Source organism: Anser anser (assembly GCF_964211835.1).
Source record: "Anser anser genome assembly, chromosome: 9".
Classification (NCBI taxonomy): domain Eukaryota; kingdom Metazoa; phylum Chordata; class Aves; order Anseriformes; family Anatidae; genus Anser; species Anser anser.
Genome location: NC_139729.1, coordinates 18,595,033 through 18,620,211, shown reverse-complemented (window position 1 = coordinate 18,620,211; position 25,179 = coordinate 18,595,033). Strand labels below are relative to the sequence as shown.

The 25,179-nt window shown below is 44.4% G+C and overlaps 2 protein-coding genes and 1 long non-coding RNA gene across 13 annotated transcripts in view; 1 reads left to right on the top strand and 2 right to left on the bottom strand.

Annotated features, from left to right (window-relative positions):
- Window positions 1-66: 66 nt before the first annotated feature.
- On the top strand, window positions 67-21,687 carry DRC9 (dynein regulatory complex subunit 9). Of its 5 annotated transcripts, none has more exons than XM_083848265.1 (11): window positions 67-149; window positions 3,162-3,309; window positions 6,602-6,846; window positions 6,983-7,111; window positions 8,611-8,692; window positions 14,237-14,398; window positions 15,304-15,378; window positions 16,800-16,931; window positions 17,961-18,062; window positions 18,576-18,713; window positions 20,578-21,687. In XM_083848265.1, exons 2-10 carry the CDS (start codon window positions 3,184-3,186, stop codon window positions 18,711-18,713), a joined length of 1,191 nt encoding a protein of 396 aa, XP_083704391.1. In that variant the 5' UTR covers window positions 67-149; window positions 3,162-3,183; the 3' UTR covers window positions 20,578-21,687. The 5 variants fall into 5 exon arrangements, with proteins under 5 accessions (XP_083704391.1, XP_083704390.1, XP_083704389.1 ...); XM_083848264.1 differs by having other exon boundaries at window positions 20,083-21,687; XM_083848263.1 differs by having other exon boundaries at window positions 20,080-21,687.
- LOC310904069 lies at window positions 9,403-11,734 on the bottom strand. Its single transcript, XR_014588012.1, has 2 exons — window positions 11,266-11,734; window positions 9,403-11,131 (listed from the first exon to the last, which is right to left on the bottom strand). It is a non-coding gene; the product is annotated as an uncharacterized lncRNA (long non-coding RNA).
- The window catches only part of LRCH3 (leucine rich repeats and calponin homology domain containing 3), a 64,596-nt gene continuing 60,971 nt past the window's right edge, over window positions 21,555-25,179 (bottom strand). For all 7 annotated transcript variants that reach the window (XM_083848231.1, XM_083848236.1, XM_083848228.1 and 4 more), the window contains one exon: window positions 21,555-25,173. In XM_083848231.1, coding sequence (XP_083704357.1) covers window positions 25,045-25,173 — 129 coding nt within the window. In that variant the 3' untranslated portion in view covers window positions 21,555-25,044. The remainder of the gene's footprint in view (window positions 25,174-25,179) is intronic.

Below are 25,179 nucleotides of genomic sequence, written 5' to 3'. Positions count from 1 at the left end.
CCGCGTGTCCGGCTTGGCGTCCCCTTTATTTTATGGGGGGGGATTAGCGGAGGGTCGTCGCCATCCCCGCCGTGCAGGCACTCCCGCGGACAGCCCCGCAAGGCCCCCGGAGCCGGGCGGTTGCCATGGAGACGGGGCCGCGGGACCCGGTGAGCGCCGGGCCTGGGCCGGGGCCGGGGGTTATATACATATAGGCGTGTGTAAACGGGGGGTTTTCTTAGAGAGAGAAAGTGGTCGGAGTAAAGGAGGGGTGGAGTATTATGAATTCTCTGAATTGTTCTGTTAGCTGCTTCTTTAAGGAAGAAATAAAGCAAAGTTCAGTCACGTACCCAGTGAGGAGTATCAAAAGTGAACTCCTCTGGTCGGAGAGTGGGCACGGCCCCTGCCAAAACTCTGTTTTCCAGCAGCAGAGCTGCCACAGCCAGTAAATGCTCCTGTTAGTTCTCAGTTCTTATCACTACAGCCTCAGAGAGCAGGAGCTGAAAGCGTTTCTCTGCAGTCAGAATGAAACCTGCTTTGCATCTCCTAGCCAAAACCAAGACTATTTAAATTTTCCAAGGTTTCTTTTCCAATTTGTTTCAAATGAGCAACTTTTGTCCTAACATTTGTAGTGGCAGGCAGTTTGGTAAGGTCACAACTATTTTGCTTGCCTAAGAGATGTTCTTTGGTAAAAGCTCGGATATTCCTGATTTATGGCCCAGCTGCTGCCACTGTGGAGATTCAGAATCTCTTTTTGCCAACACATTTGCAAAACCGAGCTGACAGAGATGTGCCATTCTCAGCTTCCTCGTTGGAATTTGTTGGTATATTCTTAAATAACTAAAAGAAATGCTGCAAAAAAAAAAAAAAAAAAAAAAAAAAGCCGCCTTTGAAGCCATTTTAGCTTGTCAGGCAGCAGGATGGGAGAAATGTGCATCCACGAATCTCACACAGCAGAGGGAGCTGCAATCCCCAAAGGGACAGTAGGCCAGACCTTTCATACAGTTGTTTTAAAAATTATTTCTTGATATGTTTTTCTTTCCCTTCAGATCAGCAGAGAAAGAATGTCAGCCTGAGCTCTTGGGGGAAGCTCACATACCTCTTTTTTTTATTAATAGAGCTTAGTGAAGGAGTTCAGCAAAGCATGGTGATTAAGGTCAATATCAGGATGGTCTGCGGGTACTGCGTTAATGCTAAAATCCATTGAGAGCACCTCACTGCTTGTAGCATTTCTAAATGCCCCAGACAGTGGTTTCCTTCTCACTTCCAAGTGAACATAAGCCCAGGCAGAGCTTACTGGTTTGGCACATGCATCTGCTGAGTATGTGGCTGTTAGAGCAGCTATAAGAGGAGCTGTATAGGAGGAACAAACCAGCAAGCTTTAGAGAAACATTCCTGCTGTGAGTTTTCTTAACACACATTAATATTTTGACTTAATTCTCTGCTGGACAGAAGTTGTTCGTGCAACAGGGGAAAAGCATTGCATCCTCCTTTATTTCCAGATAAGTCACTTTTTCCTGTGAGAGCTGCAAGCGTTATTTCTACTTTGAAGAATGCTGTCATAATCACCTGTGAAAGCTCTCTCACAACAACGCTTTTTTCTCCATATGTTTAGCATTAAGACTCCACATGAAGTAGATTACTCGCATGTTATTTAACCTCAAAATATAGATAATAGATTTCTTAAAAAGATAGAAATGTATGAGAAATTAAAAAAAAAAAAAACATTTTATTAGTGCCTGTTAGCTGGAAACAAATACATAAAATCTACACTTTTATTTTGTTCTAACTGTTATGGTACTAATAGACATCTAATAGACCTTAACTAAAAAGTGACCATATATTCCACTCAAGTGAAATTCATTCATGCTGTAGTTGTAAATTACTATTTTTTCTTCAACAGAAACAATGAAGAGATAGGAAGACAAATGGTAACAGTTTCTGAGATCTTGTAGTAAATATGCCTATTGTTTAAACACTTGTAAAGTTGCTTATGAAAAATCACTGATTCCCAGTGATCCAGGGCATGCCTGCATCTAAACCTTTTTGATTTTTAATAGAATATAGACATGTTTTATCCCGTTAGTCAGGTTAGCAGGCATTGCCTCATGCATTTCCATGGTTTGCTTACAGATTGGGCTGTAATATTCTGCAGACCTGGAATGTGTTTATGCAAGGGTTTTACAGATGGCACCAACCCAGCCGTAGGTACGGCAGCCAAATGAAAATGTCGTTGGTAGATGTTGATGCTTCCATTGCAATGACATGCAGGCTCTCAGCCATCTCAGGCTCCCACTGTGCTAGGTGCTCTACCAGAAATACCTGTTTTAGGAGCATAGGGTTTGGAGGGATCGTCTAATGGCTTACCAAAACTCATTAAAAGCCTCGGAGAATTTCTCTGTTTTGTATGCAGATGTTTTCTTGTGCATTTTTCTAAATGAACCGATCCCGCTTGGTTTAATAGTGAATTTCCACCATGCTCTCTAGATGCACTTTCACAATATTCCATCTGCCTTGCTTGCAGATTGAATATTGTGAATGCAGACGGGCTGCAGATCTGTTTCACATTTGAAAAGCAATTAAAATAAAACAAACAAAATTGAACACAGAATATTAAAGATTGTTTGCTTAGCCCAGATATTGATTCTGGTTTGACTTTCAAAGTCTTGAGGCGGTAACGATTCCTCCTGAGGAGTTTGGGATCATAAAAATGATAAGGCTACACAGTAATAATGAAGAGTGATGAGAGCAGAAAGGTTCACCAACTGAGATTTTATAAGAGGTGTGGATTTTTTTTTCCTTTGACAAAGGCACCTTCATTCGGTTGTTGCCCAAAGTACAAAGTCCAGCATGAAGCACTTCTCCCCCTCAAACTGAGCGGTGCGGCCACCTCACCCAATTTGTGCCATCCATGTTCATTCCCTTCTCATCTTGTCTACCCAGAGCTGCTGTAGGAGGGACCAGGACCTACTTTGTTCTGTGAAAGCTAAACATTCCTTGAATGCAGCCATTAGCAGAGCACAGCTCCTCTTATAAACAGTGTTTGAAAGACTATAAACAAAGCTAGGGAAGTGTATAAAAGGCTGCACATAAGGCTATTTCAGGTCTACCTTAGTTTATACTACCCTTACTAACACTATAGGGTAATTCTCATCGGCATCTCTTGTCTTTGTTCCTCTTAGCAAGAACACAGAGACTAAAGAAATGGAAAAATTCACTCGGTTGGAAGCTCTGCTGTTTACTGCTGTGCTGGAGAATTGCATTGATCAGCTCTTAATCCTTGGATATATCATGCCGGTTTCATACGAGGGCAAGACAGACATCAACTGTGTACGTGCCTCTTGTCCTCTCTCTTTAAAAAGTACCTCTAATTTTTCTCCTTGTCGTTTATGTCTTCTATCAGTACTCTTTAAAAATCGGCTCAGTTATTTTTTCTGCCAAGTGCTCCATGACCCTTCAGTGAAGAAACAATAAAAACGCACATACAATGTTTTAATATTTATGCTGCAGCATCACTGAGAAGCCTTTGTCAAGACTGTACAAAGAACGCCCCTGATCCAAGATGAGGCTCCTGGGCTTATAGTTCTAACATCTCAGTGGTTAGATGACAAGCAAAGGATTAGTGAACAAGAAGTAAAACGTATCTAGGGGCTTAGATACACAGCCATTTTAAAAATACAGAAGAATAGGAACTTTGAAAGTACCCCAAACAAGAGTAATTCTGTTACTCTAAGTGCATACTACTGCTCCTCTAGTCCTCTCAGACAATGAATTAAGAAAGATTCCACTTCAAAATGTACTAGTAACTACCCATTCTTAATGACCATTATTATTTAGTTGATTTCTAATAGGCGTCATAGTTAAGTGGGTTTGGGCAGAGGCGTGAAGAAGGAAAAGAAGCCGTAATGCTCAGGCAGAGGTTTGTTGCAGGGGAGGAAAGTGTTTTGATACATCTGGTAGCTGGTAGAGTGTGTGACAGACATAAGAAATAAGATGGGACTGTCCTGAGGGGTAAGTTGCTCCAAGTTCTGTTCTCATATTTTAAGTGATATAGCAGGCTGTTCTCGAGTTAAGCAAGTTTGAAACTTTTTAAAGAGGAAATAAGAAAAAAAAATGTGTGAGCTGGATGGAAATAAAAACTGATATCTAAGTTTACAGATCTAATGGTATTCACTGTCTGATGTACCAATTAAGGATGCAAGAGAAAGGTAAATCAATATTTAGTTTTATATGTTTCCTTTCCATACTACCTTCTTTTCAAAAATTTCATCATAAAGCAGCAGAAGCTGCTGTTACAGTGAATTTCAGGGCATGACCAGTGCTTAGACTGTGCAATAGAGGGCACTCCTCCCCTTACAAGAGTACGGTGAGCCAGTCTCGCCTGTTTCCAGAGGATGCTTCTCCCTCACAGATCTGGGTGTGAAACCTCTGATGTGCCAGCAGCAGGAACACACAGGCAGAGCATATCTCAAGGATGGCAGGAGTTGTTCTCCTTCAGCCAAACAAATTGAGGTTCATAGACATCCTTAAGGTACATTTAAATTATAGCGGAAATGCCTTCGTTTTTCTCTCCAAGCACAGAGGCTCATTTTTACCAAGTGATTTCTTAAAACACAATTTTCCCATAGATTGTAGACCTCAGTTGTATTTCTAAAGATTCCAAAACAAATCGAGGAGGAAACAATTTGGAAACAAGACGATGACCTAAGGGAAGCTACTTGCTAAATCTAGTAATCTTTAATTCACTATTTCTCCCTGTTCTCAGTTTCCATTTGTCTGTTATCACTGTATTTGTAGAAGACCTGTATTTGCAAAGCACCTTGCGTGCTGCTGGAGCTCTGTCAGTCAAACAGATCAGTGACATTTCCACAGATTGACATTTCGTAGATTGACAGTCTAAATTTCAGTTGATGACATTTTTGAGAGGGTTAGTCATGGTGTTGGTCAGCACCTCACTGATTTCCTACGTCAGGAACTTTGTGAATTGCTTTATGTTGTGCATACCCCAGAAGGCAGCCTTTCTATTTGCTGACTTTGGAGCAAAAGACTAGCAAAAGATGAACAGGCAGGAGAGTACACTGATGGCATCACATGCAGTTTACAAACTCCTTGCTCTTCCGTAGTTATTTGGTAATTATCAGTGCTTAATTCCCTGTTGTTTACAGGGAACCCAGTTATAGCCTGTCTTGAACTTTCCCAGACATTATAAACATCTATCAGAGCATTCATAAAATCTACATATTAAAGTTTGTTTGCCTAATATAGCTATTTCTGAAATACAGCCTTCACCGAGAACTATTTTAAACCTTTTTTTTTTCCTAATTAACTGCGTAATTTTCGTTGCTCTGTATATACTTTGCATGGCATTCATTTAATGCAAATTTAACTGTCCGAAAATTAAGCATGTAGCCAGCTAGACTCCTTCTGTAGTCAGTGGCGAGTCAGGCACTTCCAGAGGCTGGTTCATCCCCTCACAAGATGTAGGCGTATTCAGGACGAAGCAGCTCTTTGCACTGCCCCCACTGACTGCAGCAGGATCACAGAACGTTATCGGAGCCTTGCTGGACCAGGAGCTGCTTGGAATTATTGCTGGCGTGCACCACGGCTGCTCTGACCGCTTGTTTTCACTCTGCCCTTGGTGCTGTGTTGGCACAAGCGTTTTTGTGGCTGTGACGTGATCTGGACTGAGAACTGGTGCTGCTAAAAATATTCTTTTTTCCCTTTTTTGCTGGAAAATGTTTCAGCTCAGTGAGTTCTCTTTTCCATTTCACCAAGCAGCCAGAGTGGACAGTAGGCAGCTCTGGACTAGGATGGGGCTGGAAGTGACTGCATTATTTGGCTTCAGTGGTACTGCTATAAACTGTGGTGCTTAGCCACAGGCTAAGATGACATGCAAACCCCTGAGATGTCTGGAGGTGAGCAAGAAAATTTTTAATGCCCCAGTGTATACACCTGCATTCTTACCATAGTACATTAAACAGGGAAATTCCTAGAAGCAAGGCCTCAGTTGATTTTATAGTGTGCTTTTGCTTTTTCAGGGCTTTTTTTGCTTGTAAAATTGTACATGGCTGCAAGATACCTTCCCATAGAAGACTGATGTTAGTATTTTGAATTTCCTCTTTGAATTCACGTTATACTTCTTCTGCTGTCACTCTCACAAGAAATACCTGATGTCTATCGTTTATTTCCATGTATCTCAGCTCTTGTTCTAACAAAAACATTGTAGGCAAAGGTCCTGGAGACAGGAAAGGGGAAATGGCTAAGATGGAAAGAAGGCTGAGGGGAAGCAGACTAACAAGCTTCCCATACATAAAAGCTGCTGCAAAGAAGGAAGGAATATTTTTTTCTCTGTATCTGCAGAGACTAGGACAAGAAGTCAGAGGTTCAACTGCAGACAAGGACTTTCAGAAAAATCTTCCTTACAGTAAAGACAGTTGTGACATGCTGACTGGAGACTGTGCAGTCTCCATTGCTGGAGGTCTTTAAAAACATCTCAGACAAATGTCTACTTAGTATATCTGCATTCCCGTTTATTATTAATTTTTGTTCCTCTCACATAAATTTGCAGAGGGTTTATTTCTACTACCCAAAGTGCAAGCAGGTTTCTTGTACTCCCTTTTAGATTGAGAGCCAGGAAATGCAAGAAATCAGAGACAACAAGAAGGAGCTGGACACTGACCATCAAGAGCTTACATCTGCAAGGCACGGGGGTGGGGAAACAGTTACCTCCAAGCCTCTGAAAAGCACTGAACACAAGCAGCAGCTGGGGAATTCTGAGGATCTGAAAAGAGCCCATCATCTTTCCAACAAGGCCATGAAACACAGTGCTCTGCCTGCAGATACTCTCAGAAAAATTCAGGCTGACAGGTGAGTGAAGCACAGATATAATGGCTGTGGGGGATGCTCAGGGCTTTAAAGTTCTCAGTCCCTTTCCAAAGTAAAAACACAGGGTTCCCACTCTGCCACTTATAAATTACTCTTGTATACATTTTCTTCCTGGCAGGCAGTATGCAAGTGATGTAATTACTGCAACTATGAAAGAGATGCAGGAATCAGGAACATTCAACAGCCTAATAGAAGCTAATGGGAGAGAGAATGCAAAGAAGAGCAAGTTTCATGACATCCTCATCAGGTCAGAGTTGACTTCAGTATTTTTCTGCTTAACTGCTCAGAGCCAAAGCCCATTCCCCCTTAGTAAATGCTATAAAAGGGAAGTAAACAAAAACAAACAAACAAAAGCCCTAAACCAAGATATGGAAAGGATGCCACTTTTTCAGCTTAAATTATCCTGACTGCTTTACAAATGGCACTTCTTTCCCGTTGGGAGAGAAATAACTGACGGTACTGATATTAATCAGACTGGGGAATTGCCTGAGCTTGGACCACAGTGGACACCAGTGTCTGCATTAATGCAAATGCTGCTCCGTAATCAATTAAAACATAATGTGATGTAGGAGTTCCCTGCTCTTTAACTCCTTGTCCCCAGAGGAAGCCAGAGATGCAAATAATCTGCTCAAGCCAGGGTCAGCAACATATAGCCTTTAGGTTAGATGATGCCCAGGAGGATCTGCTTTGACCCATATGCTAATGTGCTCCCTTTTCCCCACTGACAGCAAGGGGCTAGCACAGATGGCAGCAGAGGCAATTGTCTTTCAAAACCCACCTCTTCCACTGTCTAAAACCAAGGGATTTATTGTTTATCCATGGAAGGGACAGAAATCAAAACTGAAAGCAGCAATTACTTGTGGAATCACTATTCAATACTAGAAAGTGGAAAGGGGCAGACAAATCATCACAGGAAAGGACATAATCATTTTATTCCAGTCTATCAACCATATCTAATCACTGCGTTACCTGATCTACTGTACATTCTTTTCATGGAATGAACTTGATCTGTATTTCAATATACTATAACCTCCCTGGTTTTGTGTCAATATACCGGTCTGAAAGCAGTCTGCAGCAAGGCTGGAACTCCTAATCAGGAGCTGCAGTTTATCACAGTCACCCAGCTAAGGACTCTGAAAATGAAATGCGTGTTTGACTGTAAGGTTGGGAGAGGGTACAAAGCCTCAGGCAGCAATTCTTGTTACTGGCTTTAGATCAAATGATAGGCATAAAAGCTTAGAAAAGCACTCAGGGTGAAATAAGATAGTCATGAAACCTAGAATATTACTGCATCCATTTTGTTTTAAACAGGTACATACCTCTGTAGGTTTTGATCTGGTTCCCCAGGATTTTGGTTCATTCTACCTCTCATTCCCATCCTCCTTGCTCAGTCTATGCATCTTTTCTTTAAGGATTTACTTACCAAGTCACTAGCTTTGGTGAGGAGTCTCTACTTCTGACTTGCAGATGTGCTGCCTCCTCAAGACTCGGAGTGAAGAGATGAATGCCTTTTCTGCTACCCAGCCACAGAAAGTGGCTTATCTGCTGTTCTGAAGAAGCAGGGCAAGCTTTTGTGTATGCTTGTTTTAGTTCAGCTGTTACAAACTCACTGAAGAGCAGGTTAAGTGGGGCAGTGTTCAGCTAGGTGCACCGATGTATCAGGAGATAGGAAATTCCCTATCTAGGTATAAAACTCCTGTCTTTCTTGATGTGTTCAAGTGATTGTATTTTCCCATTTTCCTTCAGGGAAGAGGAAGGAAAGAAGGAGATAAAGTCACTCCAGAAACAGCTGCAAGATGTCAAGAAAGAAACTGAAATGGAACTTCAGGTGAGGTTACTTAATAGTGGGCATCACACCAAGGGGAAGTCTACTAGCAGAGATCCTGGAAATGCATAAGGTACACTGGGAAGTGTAGCAAGATGAAAAGAACACTAGAAAAAAAATGTGGGCATAACAGAGAGGAGGAAGAAGAGAAGTCATTGAAGGAAATGGAAAGTTAGCAAGTTAGGAAAAAGAAAGAAGGAAGAGTAGTTGTGGAAAGTGAAGAAGAAATGACGAATGAAGGGTTGTTTTTTTTGTTGGTTTTTTTTTCCTTACAGAATTGAACCGAACATCTAAAAGATGTAAAGGTCAGACCCAGGACTGAAAAGGGAAGCTGTGTACTTCAATATATACTTACTCCCACTGGAAGTGGGGTGGGAGCTTATTTCTAGGCCCTATGGGACAACGCCAAATCCCTTGACATCTGCGTGGCACTTAAATGAAATAAGCTGAATGGTTTGTTAGGCTCACAACACCACATTTTGTCCGTTTGTTTCTGCGCAATGTCCTGTCTCACCCAGCTTCTGATGGCTCCTGGGAAGCTCCTTTTCTCCCACTCCCCAAGCTCACAAATATGATGATGTAGTTTGCCTTCTGTGTAGTGCGCAGTCAGGCTTGGCATTTCTGTGTCCTGCCTTGTACCTCTCCTTGCAGTCATAGGAAGGTGTGTAGCTCCCATGCTGAGAAGGTGACCTCCTCTGTGTTCTTTTAATACCTTATGCTAATTGGGTTCTTGCATTTTGCCTCATCAAATGGGACCTGCACTCATTTGGGATTTTGTTTTTATGTTTCCAGCCTAAAAATCCTTTTCTGGGTTTCCTTATAGTTTCAGCTTTGATAACAAATCAAAGACAAGACTACTTTCAAGTACTGCTTTCCTCCTGTGCCAAACATAATGGTGTCTCACTCTGTCTCCCGAGGGAGAATAATTTCTTTTTGCTTCATATGGGATTTTCCCAGCGGCAGTTTTACAGACACTTGCATGATTTGTCACCTTGCCAACTAATTAGAAGCAAAAATACAGCTTGCTGATTTTGGAGCACTTTGAACAATAATAATACACAGACCTGTAGACAAAAGCCTGTGTGGCTGTCTCCAGTCCAGTGGATGAGAAAACAAAAGCAAGCAAATCTAATCATGGAACCAGAAAAACACGGTCATTGATTCACACATGTTGCTTGCGTGTTTGTATTTTCAGTCTTGCTAGTTCTTAATGAGATGCTAATTAAGGCTGTATTAGCCTGCTCTGCTCATTTTTCTTTCTAATAGAACACAAGTCAAATGCTAAATGTTCTCACATTTTGTTTTCTTTCCTTTTGGAAAACACTGGTGTCTCAAAAGGAGCTGAGACGATCAGTCTGTTTTTATTCCAGACTGCTTTATTATGATGTTCCTCCATAAAGGAACACCACCGATACCTGTAGTTTGGCTGCAGTTCTGTTTGCTGCTACAGTGTTCATTTCCTAGCTTGCAGAAAAATACTCACTTTCTCAGATTTCCTGGACAAGTGATGGCCATCATACAGATATTGAAACAGCTTAATAGTGTATAAGATGATATAGTTTACATAGTTTAACAAAAAAATTAGGAAATGTAAACTTTTAAATTCCTGCATTGCTATTCTCACAGAGAATTTTTATGACCTTTGTGGTTTTTTTTTTAGTAAATTCATGCCATACATGTATGCAAGTTATGGTGTAATTTTATAACAAACAGTAATATTTCAGGCTACATAACTAGACAGAAAAACAAGATGTCGCGTCATGGTGCCACTGAAAACAGGTCCCTAATTTTTATTCTCTCGTGGCTCTCATAAGACACCCAGCTGCAGTATGAGTGTGCCACTCAGTAGTGCTTTTAGCAGTGATTAAAATCTGTCATGGCTCTTTCTTTATCCTCCCCCAGGAAGACAAATCCATCAATTAAATGTTCAGGGGGAATATCTTAAATGCATATACCCCTAAACTGGTGCGTGTTTATGCTGGAGAAACGTACCGGCCGACTGCAGTGGAAGGCAGGGGGTTTGTGATGGTCCTGGGCTACTTCATCCCACTGCTGGAACAGCCCCCAAGGCCGCTCAGCAGGAGCCAGAGCTGGTGCAGCAGATCCAAACTTGGTGCCAAGGGGACAGGGTCTTTGACAAGGGTGCCACTGCCAACAAGTCTGGTCCTTCTGCCAGCAAACTGCCCCTCAGACGTGGCACAACACTTGCTGGTATTGCGGTGAGCTAGCGGAGGGCTGCAGAAGTCCTTATGCCAGGAGAATGCGTGACCCTCCAGTCCTGCTGTCCTTTCGGCTGAAGCATTCCTCGATGGGGAGTGTGCAGCACGGGGATGTTCTGGCAGCTAGGGCAGAGATGTGTGGTTTCAGGGGATGCGAGTCCAGACTACAGCAGGTGTGTAGATCTAAGCGTATCTCCAGGCTTTGCAGGCTGAGCTATCGCAGCTGCCAGTGGAAAGGCTTGGGCTCATCCACACTCGGCGTGGAAGCAAGGAGGCAGGCAGCGGGGCGCTCTGCAGGCTCACTAGCTGCCCCCACGCAGCACAGCACCCCCTCCCCTGCTCCCTCCAAATGCTCACCAAGTGGTGGGCACCGGCTGTGCTGCTGGCAGCAGGGAGCTTACCCGGAGGCTGTAGGAATCACACAGACTCTTTGCTCCTGGCTGTTATTTCTGTAACCAGCTGTATTTCAAGTGAGTGTAAATGCTAATTGCTGTGGAAGAACTGAGAGATGCAGGGGGCACTTGCAAGGCAAGATAAATCAAAGTAAATGAAAACACATGAGCGTGCACACCCTTTCCAGCTACAGTGCAGTTGCTTTCGCTGCCAAACAGCATCTGTGGGGCAGAATCCTATGGCACTGGATAACAGCAGCAGACAGGCCTCTGAGCTGATGTCTGCGAGCTGAGAGATCAGAGAAGAAAAAAGCTTGTTTACCTGCTAGCAGAGCAGACTGGCTCTTAACAAGTATTTCCTGGGTTTTGATCTCAGTCTCTGCCAGTTTGGGGATAGTTTTGGATGCACGACGTATGATTTTGCATCTTTGGTTTGGCAGATTCGAAGCTGAAGTCATCCCAAATAAGCGGCCCAGAGGTTTACTGCATTAACCGTGAAAGCCCGCGGTGTCCTGGCCGAGCCCTTTGCTGGGATAAACCAGAATGAATAAATGTTAACTCATTTTCCCAGTGCCTGCCTCTGAACTTCAGGGATGAGCACGGTCCACAGATGGCGCCCACGGGTTGTGGGTGGCAGCAGCAGTCACAACCCGCGATGTAACACCAAAAATGCCCCGGCTCTGCAGCTCCAGGCCCACCAGCAGGGCTGCAGGAGCTGCCCACATGCCTGCAGCCGACTTTCCCTCTCCAAGTGAGAGCATTACTGTAAACCACCAGCGAGGGTTTTGCATTTCACTTCCCGTCTGCTTCGGGTTGTGTAACCAAGCCCCCAGACTCCCCACTTCTAACAGAGCTGTTTTACACCACCAGATCCAAACCACAAACATGCCATGCAGCAAAGAAAACAAACAGAGCAGGCGGGCCCCCATCCCAGCCGAGGCCTGGGGCTCTGAAATCAAAAGCACTTCTTCCTCTATCAAAATATGAAATAAAAAAAAAGAAAACGCGGTGTTCATGCTCTGGTTCACCTCTCTGAATAGTTTGTAACCTAGGCTGAACCCTTCTTTTCTGGCCTGTTTCCAGATCCTTAGCAGATAGCAGCGAGACCCTGACTGCAGCAGCGCTTGGTTTTGCCGAGCCTCAGCGCCACAAAACGTTGGTGTTTTTCATTAGCATCTCCCCGCTCTGTCTGCCAGCCCCTCGATTTAGACATGCTTCCACCACAACACAACAGCAGGACAACCTCAGGATAAAGTGGGGTAGACACCTCCCATGTCTACCAACTAGGAACACAACCACTCCCAATGCCTACCGAAATTTCACATCAAGGAGAATAAAAGCCATTACCAGAAACCTTAATGGGGCATAAATAGGTCGTGTCTGTAGCTGTCTGCAGTCATATGATGATACGGCTGTACAAAAAATATCTGATCTTGGAAACCTTCACAAATTTTTGAATGCATGACTTTTAAAACCACAAAACTGCACCAGCCAAGGCCCTAATTGTCCTGAGCCTTATAAATATACTTTACTCTTCCTAGCTACGTCCGACAAGGGGTGCAGAGGGAAGGATTTTCCTTTTAACTGTTCCAAACTCTTCTTATAAGGAAACCTTTCCAAATGAGTCATGCCACGAAGGCTTTTAAACACAGCGCTATTGAGCTTCTTCCTGTGGCATTTTTCCATGTTTGCACAGCTAAGGAATGCAAGGGTGCTTCAGAGACAAGATACGTGGGCTTCAAACCTTTTAAATGCCAACACTTCGGTATTTCATCTTCAGCTGCAAGGTTTGGCTGATGAATGTCAAGCCTATCACAGCATGGCAGGAGAGCAAAGAGAGAGGCTGTAATGGAGCAACTGGGAGCCAGCCCAGAGGCATTACTGTTGGTCTTGCATAATTACACAGGAGACTTTGATGACCTTTTTAACTCGCAATGCAGTCTAGAGTTTTTCATTTTACAGGAGGTTCTTCCAAGCTCCGACCCTTGATTATTGAAATTTTTGCTGTTATTCAAATAAAATCATTAAAAAGGAGTAAAGAAGCTAACAATCCCAAATCAAGCAAACGCACTTTGCTTCCTGAGTACACACAAGAAGCTGGACAAATGGGGCACGTTGGCTTGGGGGTAAATGTCCTGGAGACAGAACACCCTCAGGAAAGCTCAGCTCCACTGTGAAACAAGGTGTGGGGAGAGGCTGGGAGCTCATGGCCAGCTTTTCCTTGGCACTCCTTACTTACCCTGGGTGTATGCTTTTATTAACAAAGTGGGCAGCATTTTCTTGATAAGATTTCAGGAACGAACTGTTTAAAAATACGAGCGAGTCAAGATTAGATTTTCACCTGTTCATAGTGCTGTATTTTTACAGTTGCTGTGTAACAAGGAAAAAAAAAAACAACAAACAACACCAACAAACCAAACCAAACCAAACCAAACCAAACCAAACCAAACCAAACACCAGCAATAAATCCAAGGAACAGAGCATACTTTAGGAAATCAGACTTGGGCATATGTGGGGCCAAGGTATTATCCTCTTGTTACAGATGCCCGCTCACTGAGACAGCCTAATCCAAGTAGTTAGCAAAGCCTAACTTTAGCAGTTGAAATTATTGGACTATTTTCATGCTTATAATAAGCATGTCCAAATCTCTTCCTGAACCAAAGGCCAGAAGGCCTGGTTTCTTGTCCCACTCTGTTCACCACTCCGCCTACTCCAGGGGTTATCACTCCTCACTGATGGGTTTATTGCCTTCTGTATGGGTTATAAATCAAACTTCCATTTGAAGCACAGTTTAAAATGGGTCAACAGCCAGGGAAAGTGTGAAGCCTACAGCCTTTGATTCTTTTGCATTTATCTGGGAGTGGAGAGATTAAGAAACAGAGAGCTGATTTCAGTCTCCAGGCTTACTTTTTTGCTTATTCTGTCTCCCCCCCTAGAACCGAGATAATATGATTGTCTGCCTCAAAGATGAGTTCCAAGAGATGAAAGCCAAAATAGACATGAAGAAACGCTACATAAAAAAAAGCACAGACCTCCAGGTCCACCAAACCCAGAAGAAGTGCAGCAATGCAGAGAATGGACTGAACAAGGAAATTGAGGTAAGCTCTTCCCCGCAGCCCTTACTGAAAAGTATCTGCAGCTTGTGAGGAAAAAGTCAGCTCAGCAGGTTGTCTGTAGGACAGAAGGACTCAGCACTGTGCTGGGAACAATACTTGTCCTAGAAAGATCTTCTCCCTAGGACTCTGGCAATGCCTCTGCTTGTCTGGTGCCCCATTTTTACACCACATTATCTTTTTTTTCTCTAAAATGATAAACATCCCCATGCCTTGGAATTGCAGGTGAAGTGTGGTGAGCTGCACAAGCAGCATTTTTTCAGATCTGTAGGGGAGGGATGTACGATGAGCTTTTTATTGAAAAAGCCCAAGAAAGAAAGAAAAGAAAGGAAGAAAGAAAAAAAGAAAGATAGAAAGAAAGAAAATAAGGCCAGTGTTTGGCCTCAGCACAGAGAGGTAGCTGTCTTGGGGGCTCTCTTTCCTGGAGAAATGCATGATCAGAGGACTTAGATGATGACAGGAGGTTATCTGCCAGCAGAACCATCATGGGGATGCAAAACTTTCTGGATCAGACCTCAAACAAGGCTAAGGACTTTACTTATTTGGTTCCTTTAAAAGTGATTTCAAGTCAAATGGATTTATTTTAAGTATTTTTCTGCCTATTCATTTTAAGTTCATGCTCCACTTGCATATAGTTACAATGCTATTTAGCAATTTAAGCATCATAAACTCCTAGCATTGCCCACAGCATGTTATGCTGGTAGAGCTGTTAGGTAGCCACAGGGTGAACTACTGCCTTGGTCAGTTTTGGCACTGGGAAGAAGGCAAAAATGCGTGTGGACTGCACAGAGAGCTCCCACGTGCTTGTGCACCAGCTGGGCTCTGGGCAGCAAAGGTACACACATATATGCAGTAACATCGGCTCACGTGTTCTGTTGCATCAATCTCAGGACTTGAAGAGGAAAACTGATGAGGAGATTCGAGTCCACATGGAGATTGAAAATTTCCTCAGGCAGTACTATAAGGTACGTTTGGCTTTTTATGTTAATACCTAAAATATCAACCAATAAATATTACATCATTGATTAGCGTCTAAAGAAAACCAGTTATTGCTCCATCACGATTGTTGCTGTTTGAATTACTGCTTCCCTTCAAGTCGGAATTAAGCTGGCTCTCCCTGGTTGTGATTTGCTAGCTTGCACACATTTTCTTAAAATTAGAGTTCATATGATTGGGATTGTTTATCCCATTGTTAGGGATTTTCCCTCCCTCAGATAGCTGTATTCAGGTAATAGAGATTTTGGGTAGACCTTTGGCAGTAGCTGTGAATTCCAGCAACGCAGCGAAGAGTGCTCTTGCACTAAGTTAGGGCAACAGATCACACACCCAAGTGTTGCAGAGGGTGAAAGAAATGACAAAAACTGCTACACTAGTTATGTCTTTTCTTAATCTGAGGAAGAATTGGGGTTGGGTGATTGCTAACTCATGATTATTGTACCCGATCTGAGCAGCTAACAACCATGAATGTCCTTGTGCTGCGGATCCAAACGTTCAGAGTTTTTCTGTCATCAATGGCAGTGCTCATAACAGTAAATAACGTTGGTAAATGTCTCATAAATGTCTCATACATGACTGGCAGAAAACCTGTACTGCTGCAGGGTACCTAGCATCACTGCCAGAGTGAAATTTAAGAAAAGAGAATCACATTTTTAACATACGACTGCAAAAAAGTGCTGTATCTTCAAAGCAATTAAAACGCGAGCTCCCTATCGCAGGACCATAGTCTGATCAATGTTTCAGAGTGAGAGGACTTCCTAAGTACACCCTAAGCCTCTCTGTACTCAGCCAGCAGCTGGTGGCTTTATGGTGGCCCACAGAGCAGAGGATGACCATGCCCTCCATTTCCCTCGTGTGTCCAGCTGTGATGTTGTAATGAGATTGATGCTTTTCCTCAGATTATTTTTCTATGCAAGCAATCGTGGCTGTTGCTATGGAGAAGTCACTCCTGAATGGGAGGAAATCATCTGGCATGATGTTTCAGAAACACCTGCCCTCCTATTAATGAGTGAGACAAAGCCAAGTTCACAGCCTGAAAAAGCGTGACCTGCTGACCCATGGGACCTTACTCCTGGTGCACTGAGTTTAATCCAGAAAGCGGCTAGGGAGTCATGCAGAGGATAAAAGCTTTCTCACTGTGAAACTGTGTTTCCTAAACTCCCCTTCCTACGCACACACACAAAGAATGGCTTGTGGTTGTCATTTACTGTACCAGGATTGTGCACAAAACTAACTCCCAGTGCTTCTCCATTCTTCATGCACCTCTGCAAGGCCAACCCAGCCTCTTCTAACGTCCAGGCCAGTGCTGGGGCTTCCATGGTGACCCCCACGAAGCGTACCCCCTGTATGCTCTTTGTACCATGCTGAGCACCTCTCTGTCCCCATGCAGAAGGTGGAAGAGAAGCTGGAATACTGGGTGGACAAGTATGAAAATGACACAGACGCTAAAGACAAAGAACTTGAAGCCCTAAAAGAATCAAAGGCAAACAACTTGGAAATGCTGCAGAGATTTGCCAGTGAGGTAAGGCAGCAGCAGCAGCTCAGCGCTCAACCATGCAAAACCGCGTCCTGGCTTTTTCCTACTGTCATTCAGATAAGGAACGAGGACCATGGGGAAAAAAAAAATCAGTAATCTAGAGGTGTAGGATGGGGTTATGAGCACTGGTCATGTGAAGGCATGACATCATTTGTGACATAAAGGAAGGATGATGTTTTCCCTAAACTATTCTCAGATACCAGCAAGTAATTAGAAAACTATTGACAGCCTTTGTGAGGGGCAAAGGCACTGCCCCATCCCACCAGTATGCCTCACCGTAGTTTGCTGCCTTAGTCTGAACAAGCTTGCTTCTTCCAGCAATGTATGGGTATGAGAAGCTGAGCCTGAATAAAGCAGTTCCTTCCTCTTCCTGGAGATGCGTGTTCACAGCTGCACAGTGCTCTGTGATCAGGAGACTGATTCCAGTTAAAGTCATTCCTACCCCACACCCGTTTCTTGGTTAACTGCTGGGCTTTGATCACAGACACACAGGCACATCAGAGCAGGCAGCACAGGGCAGAATGAAGTGTCTGATAAAAAGGGTGCTAGAAGGAATTCACTTGTAATCATTCCTTATTGTCACTGGGCCTGAGATGCTGGGCTTGAGTTAGACATTTCCCTGCTCATGGGCTTATTTTTCACTCTGTATACTGTCAGCTCGCTGTCCAAAGCGTTTCCATTCATCATCTGCTGCCTAGCCTGGGGGAGCACGGGTCCTTCCTACTGACATCTGTTGCCTGAGACACCATCAGCCAGCCATTTTACAGCACAGGATCAGGGGGTTAATTATACCCAGGCCATGAGCGGTTTCACTTTGGCAGCAGCTCTCAGTGCCTTTAGGAGTGGTGGTGGTAATGGGCAACATTTGCCATCTGGATTCAGGAAAAGATCAAATAAAGGAGGTGGGGGAGGAAGGTCCAGGCTTACACATTACCCTTGGGCTGCCATGGAGCAGAGACATCCCTGGATGTGTTTTTTATGTGGCTGCTGAACTGCCCCCGTGCTACCTTGCAGTGCCAGACCTTTGAGGAAACCATCATCGCTGATCGGGCAGAAAAGGAGGCTAAAAGAAGACAACTAGAGCGGGATGCCCTGGAACTGAAGAGCATCCTGAAGGTAAAGGCGAGCAAAACTGAGGCAGTGCTGCTCCATCAGCAGTTAGGAGTTAACAGCACCATGGGCTGTGTTCAGGCAGAAAATGGCCTGAGAAAGTTGGCTGGTACGGGGTGGCACAAGCAAGGGACAGATTAAGGCTGTCCCCTTCTACTGGGGCAGACACAAAGCCATCAGCTAGCTGCAGAATGTTTAAGAAGGGAACAAAAGGGGAAAAGCCAGCCGCCTCGAATGATTTGGGGCTGTGCCCATCACACCAGCCCCACTGCATGGGTGATACAAGAAGGGAGAGTCATGGGGCTGTTCCCCTACTCCTCTTCTTGCCACCAGCGACAGACACCCTCAGCTTATACATGGAAGCCTTCAGTGTAATCAGCAGAGGCCCAGCTGCTGCTGCATGGGCCAGGGCTTCCCCTCTGCAGCTGGGAAGCGCAGGAGAGACGCTCTGTCCATTTTACTGTACCCGGATTTCCCCTGCAACCGATTTCCCCTAAGACCTCTCTCTCCTACTTCCAGCTGCAGGCCTGGTGGAGAGGTACAATGGTCCGCAGAAACCTTGGCCCCTACCAGAACCTCATGAAGAGTCGAGAGAAGCATCTGTTAAAGCAGACAAACAAAAAGGATAAACCTGGAGCAAAGAAAAAGAAACGATAAGTAAGAAACCCAGCCACAGATGCGCTCCGGGGCTGCTGCTGGGCAGGGCACTGCTCTCTGTGTGTCCATCAGGACAAAATAAACCATGTAATAGACCCTGGGCTATTCTGGAGAACGTAGTTCGTGACACACAGTTCAGGTGAAGCTCCAGTGACTTGAAGCTGTCTTTGTACAGCAGAGACACTGCTTCCCCAGTAGCAGCTTTATGGAAACATTGAAACTAGCGGGATATAATCCTATGAACAGCTCAGTGACTCACCAGATGAGGAGCTCTGCACGGAGAACCTCCTTTGCAGTCCCCCACAGCACTGGCCGTGGAAGCGATGGTGTTTGCTGTGGCTCCGGCGGCTCTGAGCGAGGCAGGGAAGCCATCACCCACATCTGGGCTCAAGCAGCGCTCTCCCCAGTGTCAGTGCCAGCGTTAGGTTGGCCAGGGGAAAACTGCTGACACTTTGCAGTGTAAACACGAGGGCAGGCGAAGCATGCAGGTTTCCATTCCCACAGCCCTGCGAAGTGTCAGCACATAGACAGAATAGCTCTCAATGCCCTCCTACAGAGGGAAGCAACAATGGAAAAAGACAGCTGGCCGCCCTGCCCAGGGGAGCTGCTCTGTCACAGCCGTACCCACCACCGACTGCGACCTCCGTGGAGGGATGTCAGGCAGTGGGCAGGGAACAAAGCTGGTGGGGAGCAAAGTTCTGGGTTTTTTTTTTTTTGGCCCTTTCTCCTGACACCACTGTCACTCGCCTACAGGTTTGTGCACAAAGCAAAACTAGTCCTGTGGCTGAGCCGGCTGCTTTCTGACACTCCCGCACAGGGAAGAGAGCTCAAACCATACAAACTCATCCCCATCTGTGCTTTTTGTGACCAGCCTGCTCTGGCTCCATCCAAACATCCTTGTGTCCAGGCTGAACTGTGCCAAAAGCTCTAAAGTTCAAGCAGGATTACTGAAATCACGAGCAAAGAGCCTTTGGCTCAGAACCCTGTCTGAAGGGAAGGGGCTGGTGCCTGCCTATCAGGCTGAGCTGGTTATCAAGGGAGCGCTGAAACTGCAGACACTACACAAACTCGAGTTAGAAATATTGGCATTGCTACTGGGGGCACTGCTGGTTAAACCACAATGCGTTCCCATTCCAACACGTACCAAATCCATGCAAACGCTCACTTGCTTTCCATGGTCCCCATGGGGCGGCAAGAACAGGGGTTACTCCAGTCCCGAGCTGGCAAGAGCAAGCTAAGACTGGGCTTACATCACACACCTCTACCACGGCTCCTTCTTGCAGGGGGCACTGCAGAGTAGTCAGGGCAGGTATGTCCCTAATTCTAAATCTCCTTTCTTATGCTTATGTCTTTGCTTGCTTTTCAGCAGAGAACAAAATATAATGGAATCCGTACAAGTCCTCCTCAGCCTCTGCCTGGCTCCCTGGCAAGCCCCCGCTCCAAGCAGGGTAACACAGCACTTGCACTTACATCAAGTGCCCCAGAGCTGCAGTGAACAAACCAGTAGCAAGTTACACACTGCACTGGATCATAATTCAAAATTTCAATTTCAGTACCTAATATCTTGAAAACAAGCAACTCCCCCCAACCACAAATTGCTTGGGCACAGCAAAGCACGCTTCCAAACTTAGCAAGCTGCAAACCCTTGTGTAATAGGGAAGGGGTACTCCTTCTTTCAAAAATAATTTAACAAAAAACTATATCAAAGCAACGGTGGAACTGGCTTTGCTGTTCTGCTAAAGTAGGGGGTACCAAAATCCTTGGAGTCCCAAGGCGAGCATCCTGGCTGCCAGGTGACACTGCCCTGTAGACAGGGGCAGAGGCTTTTATCCTGACCTAACCCGTGTCAGCTTACCCCTTCCAGGTGGGAACAGCACCCTCCTGCCTGCAGACTCTGCTCGTGCTGCCATCCATCCGGATCCTCCAGGCCTTCTCCGCTGCATCGGCCGCTCTCAGAGCCACCGCTCTCCGTATGAGCCTCACCTTGCTGGGTTGGAAATCAGAGCGGGCTGCTGCTGCTTGGCTGTCCAGCTGCTGAATAAAGCTGAGCACCCCGGTGACTGGAGCAGGCAGCACCATCCCACAACCCGGCAGTTTTGAGGGACTTTGCCAGGGTTGGCACATTTTTTCCAGCTGCGGAGAGACAGGATCACAGCACACACCCGAGGTGTTTTCTGCAGGAAGTCCCAGCGATCAGGAGCCCTTTGGATGGACTGGTTTTCCAGGGACATGAATGGAGGAGAAAGAAAGGCAGGAGACAGAAGCTAGGGGAGAAATGAAACCTGGAGAGAGCTGGGCAGCCCTGAGGAAGGCAGGAAGGGAGCTGAAGAGGAGTGAGTATTTTGGCTAACAGGAACAAACCTTTCAGACACAGGGAGGGGACAGGCATGAAGCACAGGCACACATTTTACAGACTGAACTGAGGCAGGACAAAATCAAGCAGAAGATGAGAACTGCAAAGAGCACCAAGACTGGCAGCAAACTGCCCAGGCCTTGCAGGTACATTTTACTGCTTGGTTTGAGAAGGTTTAAAAACAAACAAAAACACAATGGGGGGGAAAGGGGGGAAGAAGGGGTAGAAGGAGGGAGTAGCAAAGGACTCTGAACAAAATTGTTGCTACTCAGCATCTAGGAAGGGCTGAAAGCACCTCCAAGAAAGTTTCTGGTGTGGCTACACAAGGCGTGTAAAGATGCTGGATGTTTTCTATCCTGGTTAACAATGAAAGCTAAAGAAAAAGCAGGTCCGTTAATTGCCAACTCGATGATGTGGAGGGTGGATACGCACACCTGGCACACAGGATGTGACATTCATTCATACAACAGAACATCAGGAAAACGTACTGTAGTTCATGTAAGTCTTAAAACTTTATTTCAAATTACCCATGGTTTTCTTTTATATTATTAATGTGCTAGAAGTTCACACTACTGGCAGAATACAGGCAATTTAAAATAAAGTGTACAATATTCAAACATATTTATACTTAACAGACTTAGAAATTATGGAATGTATTTACAGACATACAGCATGGGATGAAGCTTTAAAATCCTTTACTCTATTAATTACACGTTTACACTGTTTTCAGAAATAACAAAATTAGATTGCTTTGTAAAACATCACAATATTTATACAAAAGAATTTTTTAATGTCCAAATTCACCGTAAAAGTCCTGTTTCTAAAACATTTTTTCAAAGGACCACTTATAGCTACAAAAGGATAAAAATACCATTTGCTGTTGTGTCACTACCAAGAACAACAGAGGAGTTCTCGGTGCTGTAAAAAATTGTCTCTGATCTATTTTAAACAGGCCACCAAAGCTCCCCCCCTTCACAAGGGGGAAGAATCAAATCCCAGTTGCTTTGACCTGATCGTTTCAATGCCATCAGGGACTCCTGAGTGCCAGTGCCACTCGATTTCAAGTCTGTGACGCTGCTGAGCCTCAAATGCTGCTCAGTGCTCGACACCGTTTGAGGGAGGACGGTGGAACAATGGGGTCAGTATACGGACACCGGCAAGCACGAAACACTCAGCTGGATTCCTCCCACATCCTCCAACACAAATGCCCCAGAAAGGAAAAAACAATCGTCTCTTTAACACAAAATAGAATTTTATACACAGTTTCTTTAAAATATTCTTTTCACTGGACACAACAAAAATTGCACATAAATACACTAAAAAAATCTCCCAACCTATTTTGTAAAATGAAACTGAAGTTGTTGTTTTTTTTTTTTTTGGTGTAATACATTAAATAAGCCCTACAATGAAACTTCAGGTCTGGATTTTTGTCCTAAACATCTGGTCAACATTTAGTGTTTGCCGGCATGAAAACACAAGACTATAAGGGTTAAACTAACATGACCAAATACATCTGAAACCGGCAGAGCGAACTGCTGCTTCTAACAAGGTAAGTGATACTCGGACATACATACAACTATCCCCGTCATGCAAACACTGCTTTTCACATGAATTCAGCTGCTGTGCGCATGCACTCACTGCCTGTATATGTGAGTAGTTGTTTTAACCAGACAATAAAAAGTGGCTGTTTCTTGCAGTTCAGACTCAACTCCCCACCCCATTAATTCCTAAAACCTAGTATTAATGAAATGTCAAGCTTCCACCAACCTGAACACTGTTAAGTTTTATTTTCTCTAAGTGCTGGAAGCTGGACTGAAGCACACAACACACCCTCTCACAATCCCCTGACGGGAACAGTTTAGTTTTCTTCAAACAGGAACATTTAAATAACCTAGGAAGGGTGCGCTGTTAAAATGTAACGTGCCTCTGTATGATACAAATGACCTAATGTTGAAAACTAAGATGAATGCAGTGTCCCCCTCTTTCAAATTACCTGAGAGACGAAGACACAAGAAACATTTGTGGGCTGTACTGCTTGCTGTGAGTGGCACGATCATCCGCACAACAAACTACAGCAGAGACTTCTGACACTTGTGTAACCGTTCAAGAATCACCAACAGGCCTTGCAAGGGGAATTAAGGGAAACACAAGAGCTACGTGAGGAGGAAAGCAGGTCTGCATGGGATTGCTCTCTTCTCTACACATTGCAAGTTACTGGCATTTGCATTTCTTGCAGAGCTCGGGGCAACACGCCAGTTAGCATGAAAAGGTTTTTTTTTTCAGCTGTGCAGTTTGAAATACCCTTCACACGTGCTTAACTTGCACCATGATCAGCCAATGCCAATAAGAAGCAACTGGAGTCATTGTGTGAACCAGGGATACAACACTCACCATGAGTCCTGAAAGCAAACATGAAACAAAACGGTGGAAAAGAAACTGCAAATCTGAAGGGGAGAAATCCAGCTAACGTTCTTTGTCAGTGTTCCTACGGCAGGTTTACTTCAGCAAAACTGGCTTTTAGCTAGCCACTTCCCAGTTCTTCTCCTTCCTTTGTCCCCATGCAATCCTCTCGGTGTATTCTGCTTCAGATGTACCTCCAATGCCTGATGTTGGTCCCAGACCCCATACGACACGTTAGTAGCACGCTGTTCTGGGATGCTTTAAATGGGTCAGGAACTAGCAAAAGAACTGCATAGGTGGAGAACTGGATTTTACAAGGTCATTTTTTTGGGGAAAAAATGTGTTATGACTGATCTGGTCAAGCTTGGCCTTGTCACTGCGCCTAAAGCACAGAGCTGGTCTTTGTTTTGCAGGTCAACTTTCAAGCAAAACCCAAAACTTGCCTGCTGCCTCTCCCATTCCTGTACATTGAATTTCCATTTTCTTGGTAAAGGAAGAGGAAGAAAGTAATGGTAGTTTTGTAAACCAGTGCATCTGTGTGAATACTATGATAAAGGCTTGTAAGTCCTGCCAAACCCACATGTAGAAGCTACCTTCTGCAGGATTGCTGTGTTAACGATATGCAGCCCACCGGTGGAAATTCCCTAACTCTGTTCTTAAAACAATGAATTTCTCAGTGGCTGGGACACTCACCAGTGCTGGCATGTCTGCATGGGATGCTCCAGCCCCTTCCAAATGTATTATTTGATAACAGATTTCTAACGACCTGCATGGCAGGCTGTAATTCTTCGCACTGCAGTGAAAACACGTATGTGATTCTTGACATTCATTTGAAAAAAATACTGAGTAACCAAATGCCTTACCTGACCAGGAGGGGAGATTTAAGTAGCTCTGATTTTTTTTTTATTACTAAAGTATTTCTTGTGGAGAAAACATGCAGTACTTTTTCCTTTGGAGAAAAAAAAAATCCCCCTTCGAATATTAAGTAACGAGGACATGCCAACATAGGTGAAAGCTGCACAAGGTTTGATTCTTATGAAACACTGTGCAGGTTAAGATTGTGTTGCAATATATATATATATTAAATATATATATTTATATAATGGAAAGAGATGTTCTCTGGAGGCAAAGAAACTCCCTTTCTTTGAATCCCAGGAGGAAGGAATGAAATTTCATTCCCCTTGTGCCCACTGCAACAACATCCTTTTTTTTTTTTTTTTTAAAACGAATGAATTCCTGTAGGAACAGCTTTCCAAACTGCGTACACCAATGTCTTCAAACTACAAGGTCAGTTTCTACAGCTGGCTCCAACAGCTAGCCACTGCAAGTCCCTGCCCTTCTCACAACAAACTTTTTTTTTTTCCCAGTAGGGGGCAAAAATATCAATAATAAAAACGTTACTGGAAACTGTTGTGATCTCCAAAAAAAATGGAGAAACGAAGCAAAACATTCCTGTCAGGAATCACGGGAACTCCTTTCCTTAGGACAGAGCTCTGTGTGTGTGGATGCACTGCATGGGCAGTAAAGTCTTGACGTCCTTCTGCTTAGCCAAGGTAACCCAAAAGGTCCCGGAGGTCTTTACACAGCAGACAGGTGGTGAAGCTGCTGCTGCTTTGGGGGTGCCAGCTCCAGGAGCGCCTGCACAGTCACAGCTACCTGTGTCAAACCTTTCTCTTCTAAAATATGCAGAGGCAAACATAATTGCTCCTGAAT